Below are 23,322 nucleotides of genomic sequence, written 5' to 3' on the forward strand. Positions count from 1 at the left end.
AGGAACCACAGCCCTGCATCTGCTCGCTCTCTACTGTTTCAACCATGATCCTGTCATCTCGTTTACTTGTATTTCCATGCTGAACATATTTTCCTTCCTCTTCACTCTTTGAACAGTCAAATCTTAATGTCTTGAGCTGGTACACCCCAAAATAGCCAGGACTTGGAAAAGCCCCCAGCCCTGAGCCTCCCCGTGGTCTCCTCATCTGCCTTGCAGAGATGGCAGCGCTCAGCTGTCCATGTAGGGACTGGGAGATGAAGGCTGTCATTTATTAAAGCCATTTGGGGACTCGTGTGGGAGAGGGACATTCCTGAGTTTGGGAGCTGATGACAGTGAGTCTGGAAGACTTCATTTCCATCTCAGCAAGGCAGTTTTTCCTTCTTGCCAGGACTGGAGTATTTTGGCAGGATGGGGGAACCTGCAGAGCTGACTCTGATGTTCTGCAGATAAGCAAGAGAAACGAGCATTTTTCTGGTAAATGTTCTGATTCTTCTTATATATGGAAACTTGACTTATAGGATATTTTTAGGATGTGTTTAGGATGTCTTTCACACCTTGGCTTCCTCAGGAGACACTGGTAGGAACCTCAGCATCTTGCCTCTGTAAAACCACCTTTACTCTCTGTGTCATTGTTGGTAATGATTGTGTGGCTGCCACTTACCAACCAGTTCTGGGTGAAATGCTCCAGAACTGTCAGCATTACTGCTGTGCACAAAGGATGCTTCGATGAAACCAACCCAGTAATTTCCATGGAACTGCAGTAAAATGCCTTTTGTAGCTAATTATCTGCTTAGTTAACATAGTAATACATGAGTCTGTGAAAGCCTAAATAGGTTAAACAGAAATGGAAGTTTCTTGTAAAAGCCATTGATTGTTTTATATGCTAATCACTGATAATTATTTCACACAGTGCTTGCAGGGATGATTGTTCTCACAGCAGCTGAGAGCCTCAGACAGATTGGAGTGTCTTTCTGTCAAGACCCATTTCCCAATGCATTTGCAAGTTCTCGCCTTCTGTGTACCTCTATAATGGGATTGAGTTCCCAAATTCAGAAAAGGCGAGTTATTTCTGTAGCAGATCCCAGATTATCCAGGTATTCCAGCTCACTTTCCTGTCAGAGCTGTGGTGCTTTGGCACAAGGGTTTGGTGAGATTTTCTGCTGAGCCAGTCAAGCTGTTGTTGTCCGGAGGGATCAGTATTGGGTGACCCAGGACAGCTGCTGTCCCAGGCCTCCAGTGAGCACTCTGTGTGTGTGAAGGTAGAAGAGAATCTGGGATCTTTTAGCAGCAGATATTCCCTTTGTTCCTTGTGGGAAGGTATCTTGTAATCCCAGACTGCAGGCCTTGAAAACATGGGAGAGAGTTAAATCACAAGGGATTATTCTTTTCTCCCCATTTTGCAAATTCCCAGGTAGAAAGAAGCAGGCAGGAGCGAGGGAGCCCAGCTGCTGGTGCACAGGGCAGCTGGAAGCAGCTGGGCATGGGAGAAGCTGTGTGGGTCCCTGTGAAAAGCACACTTGTTCGTGAAAAGAAATGTAAATTTCCAGAATAAGCGCCCTGGGAATAGAGAGAAACAAGTGTTTCTGTGTAAGAGGAGGCAAACTCTGTAGGGAATGTTCTCAATCAAATACAGGCAAGCCAGGAAATTCCCAGTGCAGCCCTCCATGACATTCATTGCCAGTGGTGCTTTAGGCTAAGGCAAGGTCTGGAGAGAAAACACTGTGGATGAGCCAAAGTGTTGGGGTTTTTACATGGTAAAGAGGAAGATTTAGGTTCCTCTGCATCTCCAAGGACTTTCTTGGCTACTCAAGGACATCTACATTAGTGGTTTATTTTTTCCTGTGTTTTCAGAGGTGTTCTCTCTTACCTGTCATTCTGGCTTTTGCTTTTTGTTTCAGCTGTGGGAGCTGAGTGCCTCAGTGTGAAGGAGGGCTGGGAAGGATTGCAGTTGTCTTTGGTCATTACAATAGTCGTAGGGTTTTTTTCCCCGCCTGCAGCCTGTGACCCAAAGTGGTATTTTACACTTCACTGCCTGCTCCCTGCTGCCTTCCATGAGCATCAACAGCTCCAGCCCTGACCCCTGTGTATTCCTTCCATGGACTTGTAATGTTCCCTATTACCTGTAGCCAGCTGCCTGGACTAATTACACAGCCCTTTACAACCCCCCAGGGCAGGCAGAGTTGGTATCTGTGCGCTGCAGTGTATAAATCAAGTTTGTATTTCTTCACCTTTTTTCATGGTCTAGTCTTTCCTCATTTCCTTTTAGTGAGGCCATGGAGAACAGGCAGCACATTGTGCTATCAGTGCTGCCAGTGTTTAATTGTATTTGCCTTTATGGTGTCAGTCATTCCCTTGAAAACTCTGTAAAGACACCTTCAAATTCACATCATCAGGGAAGAAGGATGTGTAACTCCTTCCAAGAAGAAGGACAAGAAACACACATTTGCAGCAATGCAAATAAAGCCAAACACACCTGAAAATGTCAAAGGTGAAGTTAAAAACTACAGTTCCAAAGGATGATCCTTTGGGACTGCAGTTTGCAGTGGACAAACAGAGCTGGTGAATTACAATTAGAAACATTTTCTTGAAATACTGTGAAGCTGTGTTTCTTTCTGCACTCTAACTCTTTTGTGTGCAATACTTACCACCAAGAGAGGGGAAAGATTTCTTCCTGTATCAGTCTTCTGATTCCTTTGGTCAAGGTGGAAAAGTTAAAGGAAAAACACAACAGAAAAGACAATGTCCACTTGCCTGTGTTCTGTTGCATTCACTAATAACAAAGGGGTAACAAGGCAGAGATTTAATATTTCAGTGTAATGCGAGTAAAATTGCCATGCATTTTCTGCCTAAAAAGTAAGAAAATTATTGTGCATTTTTTGATGTAAAAGAACTAGTTTTGCAAACTATCAAGTTTGCAAATTAAGAAACATTACATCATGGGACTGTATTATTAAGAAACATTACATCATGGGACTATGGTTTTAAACTGAAAGAAGTCAGGTTTAGATTAGGTGTTAGGAAGAAATTCTTCCCTGAGAGGGTGGGGAGGCCCTGGACAGGTTGCCCAGAGAAGCTGTGGCTGCCTCATCCCTGGAAGTGTTCAAGGCCAGGTTGGACAGGGTTTGGAGCAACCTGGGCTAGTGGAAGGTGTCCCTGCCCATGGCAGGGGGTGGGACTGGATGATCTTCAAGGTCCTTTCCAACTCAAACCAGTCTGTGATTCTATGATCTTAAAATAAAATCAGCTTTACTTATTGTGTAACCTCTTTCCAAGTACTTGCTCAAAGCTGTTTCAGCCCCCCCAGGTCCTCCCTGTCACTTTGGGCTCACCTGCAAGGACTGCACCTCTTTCTAATCTGAATTTTATAAAGGCCACGATTCTTGTTGATGCCTGTCTAAAAATAAGTGTTGAACTTGTAGCTATTTGTAGAATTATTATTTTAAACTCTGCTTCCATGTGTAAGTTATCACTAGAATGACGGGCAACTCGTGTATTTTTCCTCTTAAAGCAAATGCCCTTAAAAGGCTGCCTTAAACTGAAAAATAGCTGTGTGTTCTCTAAATGGGATAGATCAAGCAGTGTAGGATTAAAAAATCTACTTCATTGTTTTGCTTTGGACAGAAACTTGCAGCAAACCCCATTTGTCAGCCTTCTGTGATTTGTTATAATACACTGGGCCGTGCGAGGTGCCAAATCAATGCACAGTCCCTATAGAAGTGTTTCTACTTGGTTAACCAGGTTAAACCACTTAGCTCTTATTTTATTATCTCATTAGCAATCCAAACCCCATGTTTTAGGGTTCCAAGTTGATGTAGTTCCGTGGGCAGCCCTTGGAAATTGCCAGAATCCCCTGGGGTCCAGTAATTCTAATTGAAGTTGGCACAAATTTGAAATGCAGGCAGCGATAAGCTGTTGTGAGTCTTGGAGCATTGTGGAGCAAAATGGGAAATGCTTATTATATGAGGTTATTTGAGCAGATTTAACCATTTTAGGGCAAAGATAGTTTTGCTAGGGAGCTAAAATACGGGTCCATGTGATGATGAGTGTTCCCTTAAAAATTAGTATGAGATGCAAGTGTAATTGCACTTGAACTTGGGGTGTTTTGCTGCAGACCTTTTCTGCTGCTCGTGGAAATGATCACCTGAGTCCTTTCAGTGTTTAGTTTTCTGTGAAATTAGACTATTGAATTTTCTCAATGTAGGCTTGTCCCAGCTCACTGCAGACAAGAGCAGAACCCCAACCATTGTTGCCACCCCTTCTCCACTCTGTTCCCTGGTCTTTGTCTCCATTTTTCCTGTTGATGTAGGCCTGGTGTGATAGACCCTCCCAGCAGCCCTCCTCCCTTCCTCATGGGGATGATGCTGATTGCTAATGGCTTGTTTATGTGTTCTGCTTTTAGAGATTTACGCTTCAACCACATCAAGGAGATACAACCTGGAGCCTTCAGAAGACTGAAGAACCTCAACACACTGTAAGTTCCACTCTGAGCATGTCCATTTATTACTTGTGTTGGTACTGTCCCCTGTAGCTATTTAAAGGTGCCCTTGGGCTTTTAGTTATTTCAATCAAATTGTGCATATCCAACTAAAGCTTTAAAATTCTCTCTGTCCTACTCTGGGTCATGTTTCTTAGATTTTTTAATTAAACATGCCATTTAATAACTTTCATTTTTCACAATTAACCTCTGTTTTAATTAAAAATCTGATGCATTCTAGTACTAACTGAGGATGTTTGGGCAGGTATGGCCTTAGAGTAGCTCATAAAAGAAGCTATGACCTGGAAGCAAAATAGTGAAGGGATTTATTAAAAGCTTCCTCTTTCCTATGGCCTATTTGAATGCAGGAACCACATAAGTTGCTCTATGTGAGTTTGATTGAAGTGAGAGAGCATCTTTCAAATGCCACCTTGTCCCTATGCCTTGCCCTGGAATAGATGCCTACACCTACCCTACTCCAGGTAGGAATGGGAGTAGAAAGCAGTTCCTCCAGTCTTTCATCCCTCACTCACATTGATGTACAACTCTACTAACGAGCTTTTCACTCTTCTCAAAGGAAATCATGGGAGCCTTTGCTTGTTCTTGCTGCTGCAGGGTTTGAAGGCAGATCTGAGTAAATCTGCACCCTGTAGCCAAGAAGCTGAAAACACACCAGCTCCCAAATCAGAACCAGAAGCTGTGTCAGCACAGCACTGTGTGGATGTAGTTGAGCTGTTGAGACTCAGATCCAATTATCTGAGCTGTAACACGGTGCTAACAGCCATGGGATTTCCAGGTCCAAGCTGGAATTCCTCAGTGAGGCAAACCAGCTTGTTTGGGAACCTGCACTGCACGACAGACATTTGTACACTCATGGTCCCAAATGGTAAGAGAAAGTCCAGGTTGCTTTTTTGCTGTCATACCTTGAGTGATCTGAAATCCCTGATCCTGTGAAGGTGGCAGAGCTGAAGGAAGGAAGACCTGGGCAAAAAGGCATTCAATTGTTAAGTAGTTAATTGTGAGTAGTTTAGGAAGAGTGGTAATACAACAGGACTTTATCATAGAGACCTGTTCAATAGTTATCTTCTAAAAATCAAAATTTGCTGAAGATTGTTCCACTCTGTGTGTGGGACTGATTGGCCAAGCCATGACTGCAGGACGCTTCAAAGTACCCTGATTGTGGCCCAGACCCCTGCTTATAAGACAGGTGGTCCACTAGTAGGCTGGTCAAAAGCTTTATTACCAATGATGCTGTTCATCCACAGCACCAGAACAGCCCATGTTAGTCTCTCAAACAGCACCGTGTGGTACTTAATTGCCAAAAATAATAGATGGAAAGGATGCTTTGGGTGGATTTCTGTCATTTGAGATGGGGTCAGATAGGGTGATGAATGAGACTAAAGTATGTAGAGGGAAAGTAGAGTCTGAGTCCATAGGGTTTTACCTTATCACAAAGCTCTCCTGAGGTCTCTTGATCTCCAGCCCTGCTCTTCCACCCCTGAAGCTCTCCTGAGTCGAGGAAACAAGCAGTTCCAGATGATGTCATCCCTGTGTGATCCAGGCAGATGTTTGGCAGGCAGCTTGCAGGACCACCAGGCGAGTTTCAGCTGAACCCTGGGGAAAATAAGGATGCTGGCAGGGCCTCACTTGGAGAGATGCTCCCCCCAACCTGCCGAGCTTTGTAAGAGATCCCATTTCCTGCCTTGCCTTGGGCTGGGCAGGTCTCTGACACGTGCAAGACTTCTGCTTCTGTCTTTCTGACTCCTGACACTCTGCATAAAGCCAGATATAGATACACAGCCTGATGGAAGAGGAAAGACCTGTCTCCCTGTAATACCTGTTTATGCTCCATGAATTTGTCCAGTTCTTTTTCCTTTCTACATCCACACTCTCCTGGTCAGGGACCTCAAGGACAGCAAGTCCATGAACAGGTACTGAAGGCAGTTACGTACCCCCTAACATCCCTGATCTCATGATTTCAGATGCCAGAGCAGTAAGAACAATGTGTTTTCACAGATGGTGGGCAGACACTCCTGCTTTTCCTAAATACTGTCCTATGGCCATCATCAGAGCTGGAATACTGGCCTAGGTGAAACACTGCTCTGACAAAATCCCGCATTTTTATATTTGAATTCCCAAAATCAACTGGATGTGTAAAGGAAACATTTCCATTTAGATAGTATTTCATATGCTCAGTTGTATTTCCTGGTCTGGCCAGCACACTGGAAAAATCAGTTCTTCTCACACTTGTAGCATTTAACTCCCAGGATGAGGAGCTTGATAACTGAATGAGAGAATGTCAGACCTCTCACTCCTGAAGCAAATTTCTCTCCAGGAACTTTGGTTTGGCCAATTCCCACGTCAAAACTGATGAGACTGGAAGAATCTGCTGATGCTGCTTAGATGGTAAACTTTCGCCTGAGGACTTAGACAGGTCTTCAAGTGATAAAGGGAATAAATCATTTAAAATCCCTGAGAGACTTCCTGGGAAAGTTTGTCCAGAAAATTTGAAGTGGGATCTTTGGAGGATAGAGTGGTTCAGGTTCTACGTGCAGAGCTCTGAGCTTGCATCTTTCTGCCATGGGAACTTAAATGTTCCATAAGCAAATAAATGTGTTTTGAAGAGCTTTTTCCTACAAAGGCAGAGGAAGGGCAGCAGATTCTGGTGAAGCTTCTGTTCTGCATCTCCTTTTGGGCAGGATGGCTGTACTATATCCAAGTTTGACAGTTTGTAAACCACCCTGATAAGGAAGCCTTTGTAGCCTGCGTTGGATGCAGGGAGGTGAGCTGGGAGCCTGTGTGGGTGTCCAGTGGGGCTGTTCAACAGTTCAAACCCTCCTCTGACTCCTCTCTGCTTTTCCCTGGTGTGGGAGATTTGATAAATCACAGAGCACTACTTTAACATTAAAAACAGAAACCCTCTTTGTGGAAGAGATACAGTCACTGTATGTTTCTGGCTGGGGATTCCTGGTACAGCACCACAGGTTATCCTAAATCCTGCACCACTGGGAGATTCCTTGTTAGCTCTCTGCAATGTTATGTGCATTGGAGAAGTCCTCTTGGGCTAAATGTCTTAGAGAGTTGTAAGATTTCCTCATCCCTTCCTATTGCCTCTGCTGAGTTCCTGTGCAGGTGTTGGTGAGGATCTCCTTGTGTATTTTTAAACTCTTAACATGTCCCCTTGGTAAAAGAAAAAAAAAAAAGAGTAGAAGGGAGAAAGAGGCAAAACCCCCTCTTGTATGCCATCCACAAAATACCACAGCTCCTGGACAGCTGTTTTGCTGGAGTTTGCCAGCACTCTCTGCATCACTGAAGCCAACATTAGCTCAGAGCAGGTGTTGGGCTGTGGAAGAAAGAGAGCAAACACGCTACAAGCTCATGGTGAGGCACAGCCTCTCATTGCTTTCCAGTTTTTGCTCCTTTAGGTCATCTTTGGGTGGGGATGGTCCTTACACGTTCCCACAAGAGTCAGAACTCTGCCATGGTGACCCAGTTGATCCATCTCTGTATTCTCAAACCAAGACCATCACAGCCAAATGGTTGCTGCTATTTGGGTCTCTCCAGCATCATCTTTAGAAACATCCAACCCAGAGACCAAAGCAGTAATTCTCAACTTCCCCAGCATGTATTTTGTTCTGCCTGAGGCACGAGCACCCAGGAGAACAGGGACCCTGTGGAGACCACGCTGTGTGTGCCTCTGCCTGCCCCTTTGTCCTGTCAGTGCCATTGCTCACATCACATTTCTCTTGCTGCTTGGGTGAGAGCAAAGGGCATTTCTGGTGAGCCCTGCAGCTCTGCTCTAGATGCCTGGGAAGGGTCTCAGGATGAACAACAGCAGTAACGTGGAGTCTCTGTGTTTTATCCTCCAGTAGCTCTTGAGAGAACGTGCTCCTGACAGCAAGGAGGGGATGTCAGAGTCTGCTTGGATCTCAGGATAAAAGTTCCTTCCTCAAATGTGGGAAATGGCTATTCCAGATCATTCTGTCAACAGGGGAGAATGCACGGTTGAACATAAAACTCACTTTTTCTCCCCCTTTTAATGCACTACATGATGATTTCTGTTAATGGTGTGAGGAAAAAAAATAGCTGTTATGTCACAATGACTGTAGCATGTGTTTTGTCACACAGAAAGAGGAAAGAGTACATGGTTTGAGTCTGAATTCTGTACTGTCACATCATTTAATACATTTTTCAAAAAACAGAAAACGACTCATTTAATGCAAGTTAAGCCTGTGCTTGGCAACCTGGAGGGAGGGTGGGGAAGAAGGAAGAGGCAGTCAGGACATAAAACCTAAAGGAAACTGAATGTAAAATATTCTTTCTGGTGAATCTGGGCCAGTTCTCATCATGCTTGTATATCTCAAACATCCCAGAAGATTTTTTCAGGAGTAAAACCTGTGTGATTAAGTACACCTACTTATTTGGAGCCCAATTCACCATCTGGCATGAAGGGAAATGCCACGTCATTTTGCTAGGAAACGTGCTTCTGATACTTTTAATTTAGCCTGTTTTGCTACAGGGTGTGCTTAAAATAATGATAATGATCTTTCCAGCCTCTGTCTGCCAGAGCATTTATTCCCAGCAGATCTGGTTAGCAGTAGATCTTAGCTTTCAATCCTCTAAGGTTTGCAGGAATTTGGGCATTTTTGCTGTGGATTGCAGCTGGGATCCGTAGCCAGGTCATGCCAGGATTTTGCACATTTCTCTGCCTGGATGAATTGCACAGGAGTCAAGGAGCAGACAGCTGTGCAGAAGCCATCCAAAGTCTTTCTAGGAGCCAGATGTGCTGTGTTGTCTATGGATTTCTCTGAAAGCAGAATTTTGGAATATGTGGACTGTGATGGACTTCATCAATTATCTCACTTTCTAATGTTTTCCAGGACTTATCCTTCCATTACAATGGGGAATCCTGACACAGGAAGCGGAGATGGCTTCTTCCATGCTTTTTTTATTCTTTAATCAGGCAATGAACAAATTTCTAAGTATCAGACGATGAGATAAGAGGCCTGTGGACTGCTTGCCATCTGAACTTCCAGAATTTGTCTTATTTGGCTGCATCACTGATTACACTCCCTTGCACTGTCCAAAACAGCCAAGACAACAAAACAGACTAGGTTAATGCTTTTAAATAGCCCCAAAATGCAGTCAGACAGCATGTTGCAATTTGAAATCCCGGTCTGAACTCCTGGTCTGAACTCCTTGCACAAGAGATAATGGTCAGAAAAGGAGTCCAGAGCACGGTGGTGTGTGGGGCTGCTCAGGCTGTTGGTGTGACCCTGCTCCAGGACCTGCTCACCTGTGTCCTGTCCCTTGTGGGGGAGCAGCCGATGCCGGTTGCGTGGCAGGATCCAGGTGCTCACATCCATGGCAGTGACATTGGTGCTGGCACTCACCTGTCAGCCCATCATGCCCTCAGAAGTGGGGCCAAGGATCAGATAGCAGAGAACAAGCTACCTTTGTCCTGCCCTGGCCAAAGATGAAAGTGTGCTGATAGAGGCAGGGAAGGAAGCTGGCGCGGCTGGGCCGTGTTGTCTTTGTACCGTGGGTAAATAGACAAAAGCTCTCTCCTGTACTGCTCTCAGGCAGTTATTTCCAGCCCTTGGGTGTTCAGTCACCAAACAAACCTTTGGGTTGGTGTTCAGGGACTGTATTTCCACTCAGCAGAGCTGGCTGTCAAAGCAGGATGGTGTGTTCCAAGGACTTCATTTTTGCTTCCTTATGAGGGAAGTTGGGCTGTTTGACCTCAGCCATGTGTATTGAGCCATTGCTCCCACCTGTGCAGGAACTCTCCAGCAACCTTCTGCCTTGACCTCTTCAGGCTGCTTGTCCCCAACCCTGGTGATGTTCAGTTTGGTAGTGGCACCCACATCCATGGCATCTGGGCAGCTGATCAAGGGAGGGCAGTCAAATCAAGAATAATGAGGTTTTTCTCAAACCCTTATTATTTGACTTCCAAAGTTCTGTGCACTTGAGTTTATCATGTGCTTTTTGGGTGCTTAATGTAATTCTCCACCTGAGAACAAGCTGGTAGAAAGCTGGTGTGACTCAGGTGCCTGGTGGGAACTTGTGAACCTGCCATCACACGTGTGTTTCTGTCATCTTTTATCTTTTCTGTCATCTTTTATCTTTTCTGTCATCCCTGAGGCATTTGATTTTATCTTCATCTTCTTTTCCCACATGCTTTCTACCATTTCTCCCCATCTCTTTGTCTTTTCTCTCCATCATTTGTCTGCACCAACTGTTTTTCCCAGGTGGAGACCTTGGCTTGTAATGACAGAGGCTGGCTGCCCTATTTTCTCTGGAAAAGTGGGACAGAAGATTAGGCTTTACTGCTGGGAAAGTGCTGAACTGTCTTCTCAACTGCTGCCTGGTGGCAGGTCATTCCTGAGGAGCAGAATTATCACAAAAATCAGCTTGTAAAATAGAAAATGCACATTTAGTGCATGTATTAAACTTGACCCAGCGTTGTGAGGTCTGGCTGCTCGCAGAGGGAATTGCAGTTTTTCCTACAATGGTAGGAAAAGAAATCTTTGCAGCACACAGTCACATCTCTCCTCTCCATCCACAACCCCATTTAGGAATTTTAAAAATTAGTGTAGCTGGTAAAATCCTCGCTCTGGGCTATTCAGCTCTAAACTCCACCAGCTCTGAGCTTCGCCAGATCTGCAATCAGTGGGATACCACAGCGACAGACCCACAGGAGTGCGGTTGGGCAGCCACGATGAATAGCTAAATTCATATATTAAAGAGCTATTTATAAGTGATTTATTGTCTTTGCTCGGTGTTGGGCTTGGCAGTGGCTGCAGAAGAGGCTTTTGTAGCGTTCAGCTGTGTGGTTACCACTGCTGCACAGTGTGGTTCTTTACAGGGCTGAGCTGTTTCTGGTCCTTGGCACCGGCCATCATTTGCATGCACAGTCATGGCAACTGCACATACAAGTCAGAGATTGCTTTCCAATGTGATGTGGCCCATAGGTTTTTTATTAAAATCTGGCACAAGGCTCCCTAGATCGAAAGAGGCTGTCTCTGAGTAGCCTCAGGAGTCAGAACTGAATTTATTTCTTTCTCATTTGCAGATATTGGTTTACCAAGTGATTAGAACAAAGCTGTTACCATTTTATAGCTCCTATAACTCCACTGTGTGAGCTGGTGTTTTAAAATGCATTTGAACTCTTAAAAACTGTCTCTGCACTCCCCTGCTCCCAGGTTGAACACAACCAGGCACCTCCAAAAACCAACGTGGTTGTACAAGAGTGGCAGCAATGATTTAATATCCCCCTCCCTTCTGCCTCCTTCTGCCTGTCTCCCTTCCCCTCATCCCTTTCCTGGCCAAAATTGTAACTTGGGGCTGAAAACCACTGTGGCAAAAAGTGGTTTGAACAAAAAGCCTGTGGCAAAAGACTTTGAACACTGTACATATTGGAAGCACTTGGCACCTCTGGGTAAGAGACCTTCTCATTGATTTGGCTGGTGTGAGTACACAAACTTTGATCTGCTAACCCTTTAAATCTTAAATTCTCTGACAAGCAAGCTCAGGAATTTTCAGTGGGCATCCGAGAACAGAAAAGCCACAAATCTCACATGTGCTCAATTCACCACTTGTATTTTTCTCTCTTGATTTGAACAGGCTGCTGAACAATAATCAGATAAAACAAATTGTGAGAAGATCCTTTGAAGATCTGGAGAACCTGAAATACCTGTGAGTTGGTATTTTCTTAACCACTTTAAAATTTACCAACCCGCTTTTAATGTTTGCCAGCCAAGGACATATTTTTTTGTGTTTGGAGTTCCTGGATGTTAATGTCAGCGTCAGGTATGAAACATTGCCCTTGAATCCAATCGACAAGCTCTGCTTCGACTTGAGGTTCATTATTGTTTCCTTTGTATTTTTAGAACACAGCTGCTGATGAGTTGGCCTAATGCTTTTTCCTTTCTCTCCTTTTGAAAGCTACCTTTATAAAAACGAAATTCAGAGCATCCAGCAACATGCCTTCCACGGGCTCCATTCCCTGGAACAGCTGTAAGTACAGATGAACCTTGCTTGCTGTGTTTCCAGATGTGGAGAGTACCAGGCACTTTAGGAAGGGGTAGGATGAAGCTTCTGTTTGATCAGCCAGATTTGCCACTGGGTTAATTTGAAAACAGTTGGTCCCAGCACTGATTTTGGTTAGTAAATACTGAGGTCTCTTCCTGTAGGTTTTTTTCTGATCCTAAACCTCTGGAGCATAGGAAGAACCAGCTGTGCTTCTGATGCCCTTTATGTCCAAGGACCTTATGATGGGAAGAGACAGGGGTCTGCAGGGTGGCCTGAAGCAGCAGGCAGCTGGCCTGCTGGGTTTGTGTCTGCTGGGACTCCAGGAGCAGAGGGCTGATCTGGCCCTTTACTTAAATTGAGGGACTGCTTGAGTTTCTCTCTTACCCAAAGCTTTGCTGGGAAGGAATGGATAAAGTGCAAACTGAGAGCTGGGGCAGACAGGCATTTGTGGGAGCTACCAGGATGGTGATGCTCACATGCTGTAAAGCATCTGGGCGTTGCAATGGGGGAAAATGATGGATCCAAACAAAAGAAGTGATGGCCTTCCAACCTGGCCTTGAACACTTCCAGGGATGGGGCAGCCACAGCATCTCTGGGCAACCTGTTCAAGGGCCTCACCACCCTCACAGGGAAGAATTTCTTCCTTATTATTTATTCTTCCTAAATATTTTAATTATAGGAATTATTTGCCTTACTGAAGACGAGGCACTAAAGGTGAAACCATTCTGATTCGTGCATTGTCCCCAACAACAATGTTTATAGGGCTGGAATGTAAGTAAAGATTTTGCCGTAAAAGGGATAGGATCCAGCTTGTTCTCCATGCTGACAGCAGAAGTGGAAATGGGAAGTGTCAGGCAAGCCTAACAATAGGGGGGTGTGTGTGTATAAAATATGGTTTTTCATCAGCCAGCTGAGCAAGGATGCATGGGAGAAAATATAGGAAGCCGAAACTGGCTCTAAGCTGAGCTTAGAGAGCTGGTGCTGGCAGCAGGGGTATTTCAACAATGAGCGTTCCAGACTTGATGTCACGAATAAAAGAAAAAAACAAACCCAACAAAACCACAAAACCAACAAACAACCCACTGAAAGTCCCATCTGTTTTCAATCTTGGGCGGGCATAGTTCCAGAAGAATTAGCTTTGCTCAAATTCTACCCCATTTTCCTGTCACCCCCAAGCCAGCTTTTCAAGAAAAAGTATAGCTCGATTGATGGGCAGTATCAGATGGTTTCCTCAAGGTCCAAAGCACTTTCAGCAGACATCTGAGCCTGATTAGAGCACGCACATCTCTTCCCCACTGTGACCCTCCAGTGCAGAATCTGAGTCACCGTCTCCCAGTTTGCGCTCTGATACTGGACCATTTATCATGAATCCTTCCATTACAAATCAAACAGCCATGTGGAGGCTTAGGCAATTATTTCTCAATGCATTCAGCTACAATAGCAGAATGAGTATTTGTAGATCTGTGATTAATCTGTGTCTGCTGTGAAATTTATGCCTGTGTAAAATAAGAGGGAAGAGTTTAGGCAACTTTGGAACCATGAGAAATGCATCTAAAGGTCAGGAACATGTCAGTTGTGGTGGTGAATGTCACAGCTCATGAGAACAAGAAGTGTCAGATATTGTGGTGAGTTGCTCTGCAGACCCCAGGTTTGCTTTGCTGATGACAAGGGGTGACCTGGGACACAAGGTCTCCCAGGCCTCTGGAGTAGCAGGTCACACTTGAGGTTTTAGTGGAACTAAAACCATAAACTTGTGTTAGCAAGAACTGGGCTGTTCTGCTGATGTGCTGTTTAGATCTAAGTGTTCCAGGTGACTGCACCATCTCTGTTTCTGGGGGCTGTGCCTTCCCTCCACAGAACACAACAGCCCCACACCAGCCATTTGGAGATGTTTCTGCTCCTGCTGGGTGGATACATGTGCTGGGAGCCCCTGTAAGAACCACACACAAATGCAAGCTGGAAAAGACCTCTGGATGTCTCTAGTCTCACCTTCAGCAAGGACCAATTTCAAAGTTTTATCAGGCTGCTCAGGACCTTTTTCTAGAAATTAATCACCAGCAAACTCATTTTCCACTCAGAACTGTTGCAATTCCCAGGCTGGGAACAAGTGCCTTGTAGTAAGGCCATGTCTTCCTCCCCAACAATCCAAGAAGATGTTGGGAAAGACAGGGAAAATTACTGTACAATACCTGGATGGGAGCAGCTGCTGCTGGGTCTCCATGAGCAGTAGTTTCCTCCTGACCCTGAACAGTGCAACAGGCAGTTCACAGTGATGGTGGTCTTGGTCTTCAGGGGAAAACAAACCAGCAAATCTATCCTTTTTTTTTTTCTGTCTCTGTTTTAGTTTATTAAGAGACAGAGTAAATAATTGACAGGATAGGGAAAAGCCATGTTGGCCACTGTGTTTGCATCTGGAAAGTGGAGACACTAAAGTGGATTCTGGCTTCTCAACATCTGCCCTGAGACAGTGTGGTGACCAGCGGGGGGGGCATTGGTGGATTGATCTGGGAAGATCTTCTGTCTCTTAAATTGCAATCTGTATGATTTCTGTGTGACAGGTACCTGCATTTCAACAACCTGGAAAGTCTGGAGCTGGAGACTTTTAGTGACCTGCCTAAACTTGAAAGGCTGTAAGTAAAGATAGGACATTTCTTGGGAGTAAGGGCGTGAGGAGAAGGGAAAACTCCTTCTTTTTGTGTAACAGTTTTGGTAGCATGAAGTGAGATCTTCAAAATGGAGGGAAATGCAAAAAGAAACTTCTTTAAAGAAGGAGGTTTTACATACTTGCCAAGTAGATGGGTGACTGAGGATGTGAAGGGAATTTCCCCTTTTATGTTATGTTCAGGTTTCCATCTAAACAGGGGTAAATCTGCAGAAAGCCCTAGAGCTGGCCAAGCCAAGTGAAATTTTTCTCTGACCATAAGGTCAGCAACATTAGTCACTGCTGGGCAGAGTGTGCAAAAAAAAAAGGGGATGGAAAAGGGATAAAGTCAGAAAAAAAATCTAACAAGAAAAACACGCATCCTTCTTGAAAGCAGTAAGGAAATGGAGTCCTGTGTCTCCTGCTCCCCAGGATTGCTTCTAGTAGTAATGTAGCCACTAGGACAACAGACCATGTGGTGTTCCTGCTCCGTGGAGAAACCAGCAGACCCTTCTCTGCTGTGTGGAAATGTGCATTATATCCATATGTGCCAGGGAAATAAAATTGTGGGATCCCACACCCTTAGGAAAATTCAGACCTGGATCAGTGTGTGGCTGATCTCAGTCACTGTATTTGATCCAACAAAAATGCTGGATTTAAATTTTAAAGGAAGGTTTGTCAGCCTGGTTTTGTCAGCAACCAGGCTGAACTCGGGTGCACACATGTGTGTGTGCAGACATTTGCACTCAAGCTGTGCTGCTTTTGTGTTCTCTCCCGTTTCACCATCTCCAAAATTTGCTTCGTGTCTTTTATCAATGGTCTCTTATTAGTTTTAGTTGTAACCAACAAAAATAAATTTCCCCATCATTATGGGAATGGGAAGTTAATTATCCCATCTTGTTCCCCGCTGATGCATTTTCATGGAATCAGGGTTTTTCCCTAAGAACTGGGGAGTGCTGTCTGTGGGCTAAGACTCTAGAAATGAAAATTTTGCTCAGTTTTGTTCAGAGATAAGCCCAGCTTGGACAGCTGTTGTCTGAATTAGATTTACTCATGAGTTTGGGTTAATAACAACACTGAGTCTAAGGCATGAGTTGTCCAACTTCTCCTGGAACCATCCTCCAGTGGCTGCCCTTGTAAAGTTGTCATGTCATCTGCCAGGGGGGAAAGAAAAGGTCCCCCTGGAACTGACCCAGGCACAGAAAACAGAGGGTGTGTCTGGCCTGGGATTTCGTGCCCTTTCTCCTCCCTTTGCAGAGAAACTTTAAGGTTCCCATTAAACCTGTTACATCACATCTTGAGTCACCCTTTCCAGCCCACACCCGCTCTCCTCTTTGGCATATTGCATCGTACCCACAAATGGGTGAAATTCCTGCAGCTCATGGAAACAAACACGGAATGCAAAAACTGAGCTGCGGTTAAACTGAGTTCTGACCTGGGATGTTGTCACCCCCGTAGTGCAAATACTGAATAATGTTTTGGCTTGGCTTCTCCCATTTCAGATTCTTGCACAATAACAAGATTTCCAGGATTCATCCAGGGACATTCTCTCAACTGGAATCCCTCAAACGGCTGTAAGTAAAAAACATTGCCTGCAAAGAGCACTTGTTTATCTTCGATCAGATGGCCAGGACCCGAGGAAGAATGTGCCTGGTTGGCAAAGCTTTCAGTTGTTGCACTTCTAAGACCACCGCTAAGTTTATGAAACAGTTTTGGTTGGACCCGAAAGCTTATTTAACCAGTTAGAAGTTTCTTTATTCTAGTGGCTAATTATAATCAGCTTACAGCTTAATAATGCCACAGGAATGAGCGTTCCTGGAAAGTCTTCACAACGGTCTGACCCCGTAAAACATCCTTGAAAAATATAGAGAGTGCAGGTCACGGATATGACCTCGATCATGTCTGTAGATCAGTATCTAACATGGAAGGAAAAATCATAGTCATAAAAGAAAAGGCTTGTTTTCTAGATTGAAAATAATCAGAGTGGTGCCAAGGTGCATGATTCTCCTTCCATGCAGGAATTCCCCAGTGTGTTTTTCCCACATAACCTGGCCGTCTCTTAAGCTTACTTCTTTCTTGCTTAAACCCCCAGAGCTTTGCTTTGGTTTTATGATCTCTGGAAACAAGTTCTATGATGTGTTTGGGGGAAAAAAAATGCAAAAGGTAGAGAATTTTGGTGTCCTGCCATGATTTTCAAGTGCAATAAAATAATGTTTCTCGCTGCAGCCCTCAGTGATTTCTGCAAGCAGGTAAAATGCTTCACTTCTCTTTAACAGGGAAAAACTTGTGAAATGCTGTCTGTAGGTGTCAGAGAAAAAGCTGGGATGTCTATAAAATGTTCTGTCATGGCCTTGTGTGAAATCTCACATTCTCAAATATGTGACCCTGAAAGCATTAGACCTTTCTTCCATTGTTTTGTTGTTTTTTTGTTGGGTTTTTTTTTTTTTTTGGATGGCTCAAACCCATTGATTGTAAAACTGTCAGTGGGGAAGGAAGCATGAACTAATCCCTCTGTAGTCCTTATTTATCCTTATGGATAGCACTGCTCGTACGAATGAGGTCAGTGGAGGGAAAGAGGGTGGGTGCACTGGGAGGTCACTGGAGCTCCATTCCACGTGGTTCAGGCTTATGTTGCAGTAATAAAAGTTCATATAGTTGTGCAGAAATGCTACAACCTCTCACAGCTGGTCACAGAAAGGGACTGGTCTGGTGCACACAAAAAACAAGGGGGAGGTTTTGGGGGCTAGAAGAAAATGGAAAGCTGTAACAGAGTCAGTGTTACCTGCTGTTCTTAGAGAATTCAGTAAAGGCTGAAATTTCCAGGGGGAAAACCCAGTATATCAGAGTCTTTCTTTGCCTCAAATTAGGCCAAAAATTCATAATCCAGTTTAAGTGAATGATTTTCATTTGAAACTGGAATGGGTAATGTTAGTTTTTCAATTAAATCCTTCTGCTTGGATAAGCATCCTATTTAACCGTCGCAGGGATGAGATACCTCAAACTTTATTTGGGATATGATCAAATGCAGGGAAAAACAACCAGGTGCCCCCTTCACTCCCGAGGACTGTTCCCCTCCTGTGTCCTGGCCTCCAGGAGGCAGCGCAGCGGTCGGAGGCCGGGAAATGAGCTGCCCTTTTCCTCGGCCCTTGCAGGCGGCTGGACTCCAACGCCTTGTTTTGTGACTGTGACCTGATGTGGTTGGCTGAGCTGCTGAAGAAATACGCTGAGCAGGGCAGCATCCAGACAGCTGCCACCTGTGAGGCTCCTCGGGACCTGCACGGCCGCTCCATCGTCACCTTGACTGCCCAGGAGTTCAACTGCGGTGAGCCAGGCCAGACCCCTCCACCGGCCACCCTCAGCCCCTGGAGCTGGGCTCTGGTCTGGGAATTGCTTCCTCCACCCCTTTTCCTCCCTCTAGCATCACGCCTTCTTCCTCCTTTACTGGTGAAGTGGGAAAATCCCAGGGGGGGTTGCAGGAGTTATTGGGATAATGCAGAGAAAGCTGGCGGTCATGAAGTCAGCTCTGTTTTGGCTGGCAGGTGTTGTCCTGGGCTTTTAGGTAGAGTAGGGATGGTAAAGGATCTGCTCCATCCATGGCTAAGCCAGTAACCAGAGGAAATATCCCACATTAGGCTGAGCAGAAGGGGAACACTGGGAGAGCTGCAGCTGGCTGGAAACACAACTGGAAACCTACGGGAGCACATGGTAGATACGTAGCTGAGTGCTGTGTTTGAGTTTGGTGTAGTGTATGGCATTTGTTAGGCTGTTATTCTTTAAATTTAGAATTTAGAATTAGCTTTTGTTCTGAAAAATTCCAAAGTTAAATATTTTATATAGAAAAAGACAAAATTCTGATTTTTAAGCAGAGGTTGGCACAATGTTGATTGTAATTCCCTGGTACTTCACTGCTGGTAGAATCAGTTTGAGAAGTTCCCACTCACCCAGGCTGGCCATGAACGTTCCTCCTGGATATGCCAGTCCAGCTGTGCTGTGAGTCAGATGTGTGAGCTCAGCTGGATTTCAAAGAGCTGTCCCTTGAATTCAGCTTTTCTCCTATGATTTCATTATTTTTTTCTGAAAAGTCTTGACCATTTCACAGCTTAATTTAGGGCACAGCCATGCAAAGAGTTGAATTGGCACAAGTGGTTCTGTGACCTCAAGGGAGCAGGGAATAGGAAGGGTCTAGGGAAAGCAGCTGGAGACACATGGAATGGGGTCTGCTGTGAGTGGCTGTGCCACACAACAAGCTGTCCCTGACACACACCCAGTGTCACAGTACAGCTGTTAGTGCAAATTTGTTCTGGTTTAGGCATGGGCTCACAGTGGGATGTCTGTCAAATTAGCCAGAGCACCTGGTGGAAAGATTTTGCTGGCACTGGGTTTTCACGCTGGTGTTGTGCCAGCTGGGAAAGGCAAATGATCCATAATTCAGCACAAAGCTCTAACGATGCAGGCAGCTGATATCTGAGTCAGTCCGAAATCTGCTGGCACCATTTGACCCTCAGCTGTGAGCAGATGTGAGCCAGAGGGGCAAATCTGCACTGGATCAGCACCTTGTACTCCGGGGCTGTGCTGGGCTCGGTCTGCGCTGGTGTTGCCTGTGGGGATCAGTTCATGAGCCACTGACTTGTGGTCTAAGGAGTAAGGACACTGACCTTCCGCTGGAGGAGGTGGCAGGTTCTCAATCTTAGGAGTAATCCATCTGGTTTCAGTGGATTGCTGGTGAGAATGTAGATTGTTAAATGGGTAACCATTCCCTGAATCAAGAACAAGCACTGCAGGGCTTGTACATAAATTCCTCCCTATTTTAGCACATCCTTTCAATGTTTAACTTGCTTAGTACATCTTAAAGTGAAGCACATAGTGAAAGGCTTGGCTGGATAGGGCTGGTGAATTAGGGATGTAATGAATGAAATCCTGCTGGGAGGGATGTGGTGTGGTTGGCAGGGAGCTGGCACCGTGTTCAGGTGAAGCAGGCAGTTGCTGAGAGCAGCAGGCTGCCAGGGACAGAAAAACAACCCAAATGAGGATGCCACTGACTTCTTTGCTTATTTTGGGGGATACAGGGGCCAACTCTTGGGGCAGCTATGAAGAACCAGTGTACAGCCGGATCTGGTTTTCTCAGTGCTGTCAGAGGTGCTAATGCACTGCCCAACAAACTGGGAATAGGAACAACCACTGTGATTCTCCAGGGCTTTTAGCAGGCTCAGATGAATGACGCTATTCCCTCATTTGGTGGTAATGAGAAGTTTTGGGGTGACTCTGTGTGGACGCTGTTGTGCCTGGGGCTCTGCTGGTGCCTGTTTTGGGGCATTGCAGGATGGGTGTTGTGTGACCCACTCTGCCCCGGGTGGGTTGGAGGTGGTTTTGTGCTGCTCTGGACCGGGTTCTGTTCAAATGGTGTTTTGCAGAGAGGCCTCGAATAACCTCAGAACCCCACGACGTCGACGTCCTCTTGGGAAACACAGTTTATTTCACCTGCAGGGCAGAAGGAAATCCAAAGCCTGCGATTATTTGGCTGCACAACAAGTAAGTCTCACGCAATGAGCCCTGGGGTGGCGAAGGTTTTCAAGCGCTGAGCTCTTCAGTGCCTGCCTGTAATTACAAAAGCTGTTTCACACTATGCTAAAAAAAAAAAAAAAGGAAAAGAAAAAAGAAATGGCTGTTCCATGGGTTGTATTTACCTTCCTTTTAATAGCATTCTCTGGTGACCACGTAATCCATGTGATGTTTTCATCTGCATTTGAAATATTTCATCTGCGTTTGTAATGGATTCCAAGAGCTTATAACTTTCCTATAAACATGCTCTGCAGGCTGAAAGCAATTGTCTTTTGATCAGGGAAAAAATAAAATTAGTGTTTCATGTTGCTCTAAGCCACCATGCTTGCCATTTGTTAACTGCTGAATTGCTTCTAGTCTCTAGGTTTTTCACACAAAGGCCAATCGTGCTGGAGAATGGGGTTTTTTCCGAAGAGAAAAATTTTTGTGCTGCACTGAAAGACAGAATTTGCAAATCAGTGTATAGGTTATCCTTCTGTACAGAAACACTGAAAAAGTACATGGCTGTGCTAGATGCCAAAGTGTTCTGGGAAATGCTACACAATAAAATATTTTGTGCTCGAGCAGCTGCCCACTGTGGAAGTGAAGTTGCTTTGCTGCTTTACGAGCTTCTTGTCTGGTGGAGCCTGAGCAGGGCTTGGTTATTAATAAAAATGATCAATGTGTGCTTCTTCAGCAAACCCCCCACCAGGCAGAGTTTCAGCCCAGAGCAAAAGTTTATGGCTGAGTTAAGTCCCCCTGGAAGGAAGGTTTTGTTAGGGAAATGCTGGCAGGCTCCCAAAGACAGCACTGTAAGAGGGGTAATGATAATAAATGTTCCACAAACGAGATATGACTGGAGTGAGGAGGCATCAGGGGAATTAAATAAATGCCCAGCAAGCATATTAGTTTGCATAGTGGGTTCAGCCTTTGTCCTAGGGGGACAAAGGTCCCTTCTCCCTTTTCAGTCATCTGCAGCCATCCAAGATTCCTTCGTGCTGGGACAAATGGGATGCAGCACTGGGACCTTCTGCCATGGGCTGGGATCCAGGAGTTGCAGGTCATTGCAGAAAGAAGGAAGATATTTCACAGCTCTCAGGCTGGGTTGGAGTCCAAGCTGCATCGGGGTCCCCTGGTGACTTAGAGCTTTTTGCTCCCCTGAGGCCTTTGAGCCTTGACTTTGAATAGAAGTGGCTGCACACAATAACAATATTAGTTCATTATTATATTTGCACTTAGAAAGTAATGAGAACAGGCTTTCCAGGCAGAGATGCCCTGACAATAGCAGCAGTGCCGTGGCATGGGAACAGTGTGCTCTCCTGATGGGCTGTAAATGTCGTATGTAATCAGTGGTGAGAGAAAAAGCAGCACACCCAGGGAGCAAATCAGAGCTGGAGCTGCAGTTCAGTGCTGTGAATCAGAACTCTTGCTGTAAATCTCATGAAGTCTCAGAATACCTCCAAGAAACACCAACTTACTGCAATGCAAGCAAAGCCCCTGCCCCTCCCAGCAGCTTGAGGGGGACCACCAGTGTTTAATCCTTCCAGATTTTGCCCTTTTGTGGCTCTTTTTCAGTAATAAGATTGACATGAAAGATGACAACCGCCTGAACCTGTTGCAAGATGGTACCTTGATGATCCAGAATACCAAGGAGTCGGATAAAGGTGTCTACCAGTGCATGGCCAAGAACATTGCTGGGGAGGTCAAGACACAAGAAGTTGTGCTGCGCTATTTTGGCACCCCATGTAAGGGAGCTTTGTGCACCCCTTGATGACCCAGCTCAGGTTGGGGGTGGGAGTGGAGCTAAATCAGAGTTAGTCACGGCTTTGTATGTGCCAAGATGTTCCGAGGGAGAGAGTATCTAACAAAGCAATGACTTTGAGAGTGGCCTGAGCTTAGGGGGGTTCCTTCACTGTGGTGGGAAAAGGGATTTAGAGATTGAAGGTGGTTTGGGACTGGGGAGGGAGTTTAAGTCTAGCATGAATTCTGCAGCACAGAGTTATCAAGGGTGAAGGGGACATGGAGAGGGGATGCTCCAGCACTAGGTAAGTGGGTGTGAGGAGGTGGAAGGAAGACCTAGTGCTGGGGGCATCGCTCACAGCGAGGATTTGGAGGTCAGGGAAGAGCCAGGTGACTGTTAGCTGGGTTGCATGAGGAGTCCAAGCAATTTCTGCCTGCAACCGGGCAGGCAGCAGAGCTGGTTTCTAAAGCACTCGTTTCTTTCCAGCCAAGCCCACTTTTGTGATCCAGCCTCAGAACACTGAAGTGCTGATTGGGGAAAGCGTCACCTTGGAGTGTGGGGTCTCTGGGCACCCCCACCCTCACATCAGCTGGACCCTTGGCACAGGCTCTCCTTTGCCACAGGATTCCCGTTTCACTATCACCAGCTCCGGAGGACTCTTCATTCAGAACGTCACCTTCTCGGACCAGGGGCAGTACAACTGCAATGCCACCAACTCCGAGGGGTCCATCCAGGCGACAGCAAGGATCATTGTGCAAGGTGAGGAGTCCCAGGCTGATTCTGTGATGTTCTGTGACGTTTCTGGGGCACAGTGTTTGGTCAGCAGGGTGTATTTAAGCCCCGTGACTGGTTCTGCTCCCATGAACTCCCCAAGTTTGCTGCCTGAGTGTTTCC

General features: G+C 45.5%; 1 protein-coding gene across 1 annotated transcript in view; it reads left to right on the top strand.

Annotated features, from left to right (window-relative positions):
- The window catches only part of LOC113974407 (peroxidasin-like), a 45,081-nt gene that overhangs the window by 5,572 nt on the left and 16,187 nt on the right, over positions 1 to 23,322 (top strand). Inside the window, exons 2-10 of the mRNA XM_027697505.1 lie at positions 4,400 to 4,471; positions 12,101 to 12,172; positions 12,422 to 12,493; positions 15,067 to 15,138; positions 16,652 to 16,723; positions 18,302 to 18,471; positions 20,561 to 20,678; positions 22,263 to 22,432; positions 22,915 to 23,187. Coding sequence (XP_027553306.1) covers positions 4,400 to 4,471; positions 12,101 to 12,172; positions 12,422 to 12,493; positions 15,067 to 15,138; positions 16,652 to 16,723; positions 18,302 to 18,471; positions 20,561 to 20,678; positions 22,263 to 22,432; positions 22,915 to 23,187 — 1,091 coding nt within the window. The remainder of the gene's footprint in view (positions 1 to 4,399; positions 4,472 to 12,100; positions 12,173 to 12,421; positions 12,494 to 15,066; positions 15,139 to 16,651; positions 16,724 to 18,301; positions 18,472 to 20,560; positions 20,679 to 22,262; positions 22,433 to 22,914; positions 23,188 to 23,322) is intronic.

The sequence above is a fragment of the Neopelma chrysocephalum genome, unplaced genomic scaffold (genome assembly GCF_003984885.1).
Source record: "Neopelma chrysocephalum unplaced genomic scaffold, ASM398488v2 Primary Assembly neopelma1_119, whole genome shotgun sequence".
NCBI lineage: Eukaryota > Metazoa > Chordata > Aves > Passeriformes > Pipridae > Neopelma > Neopelma chrysocephalum.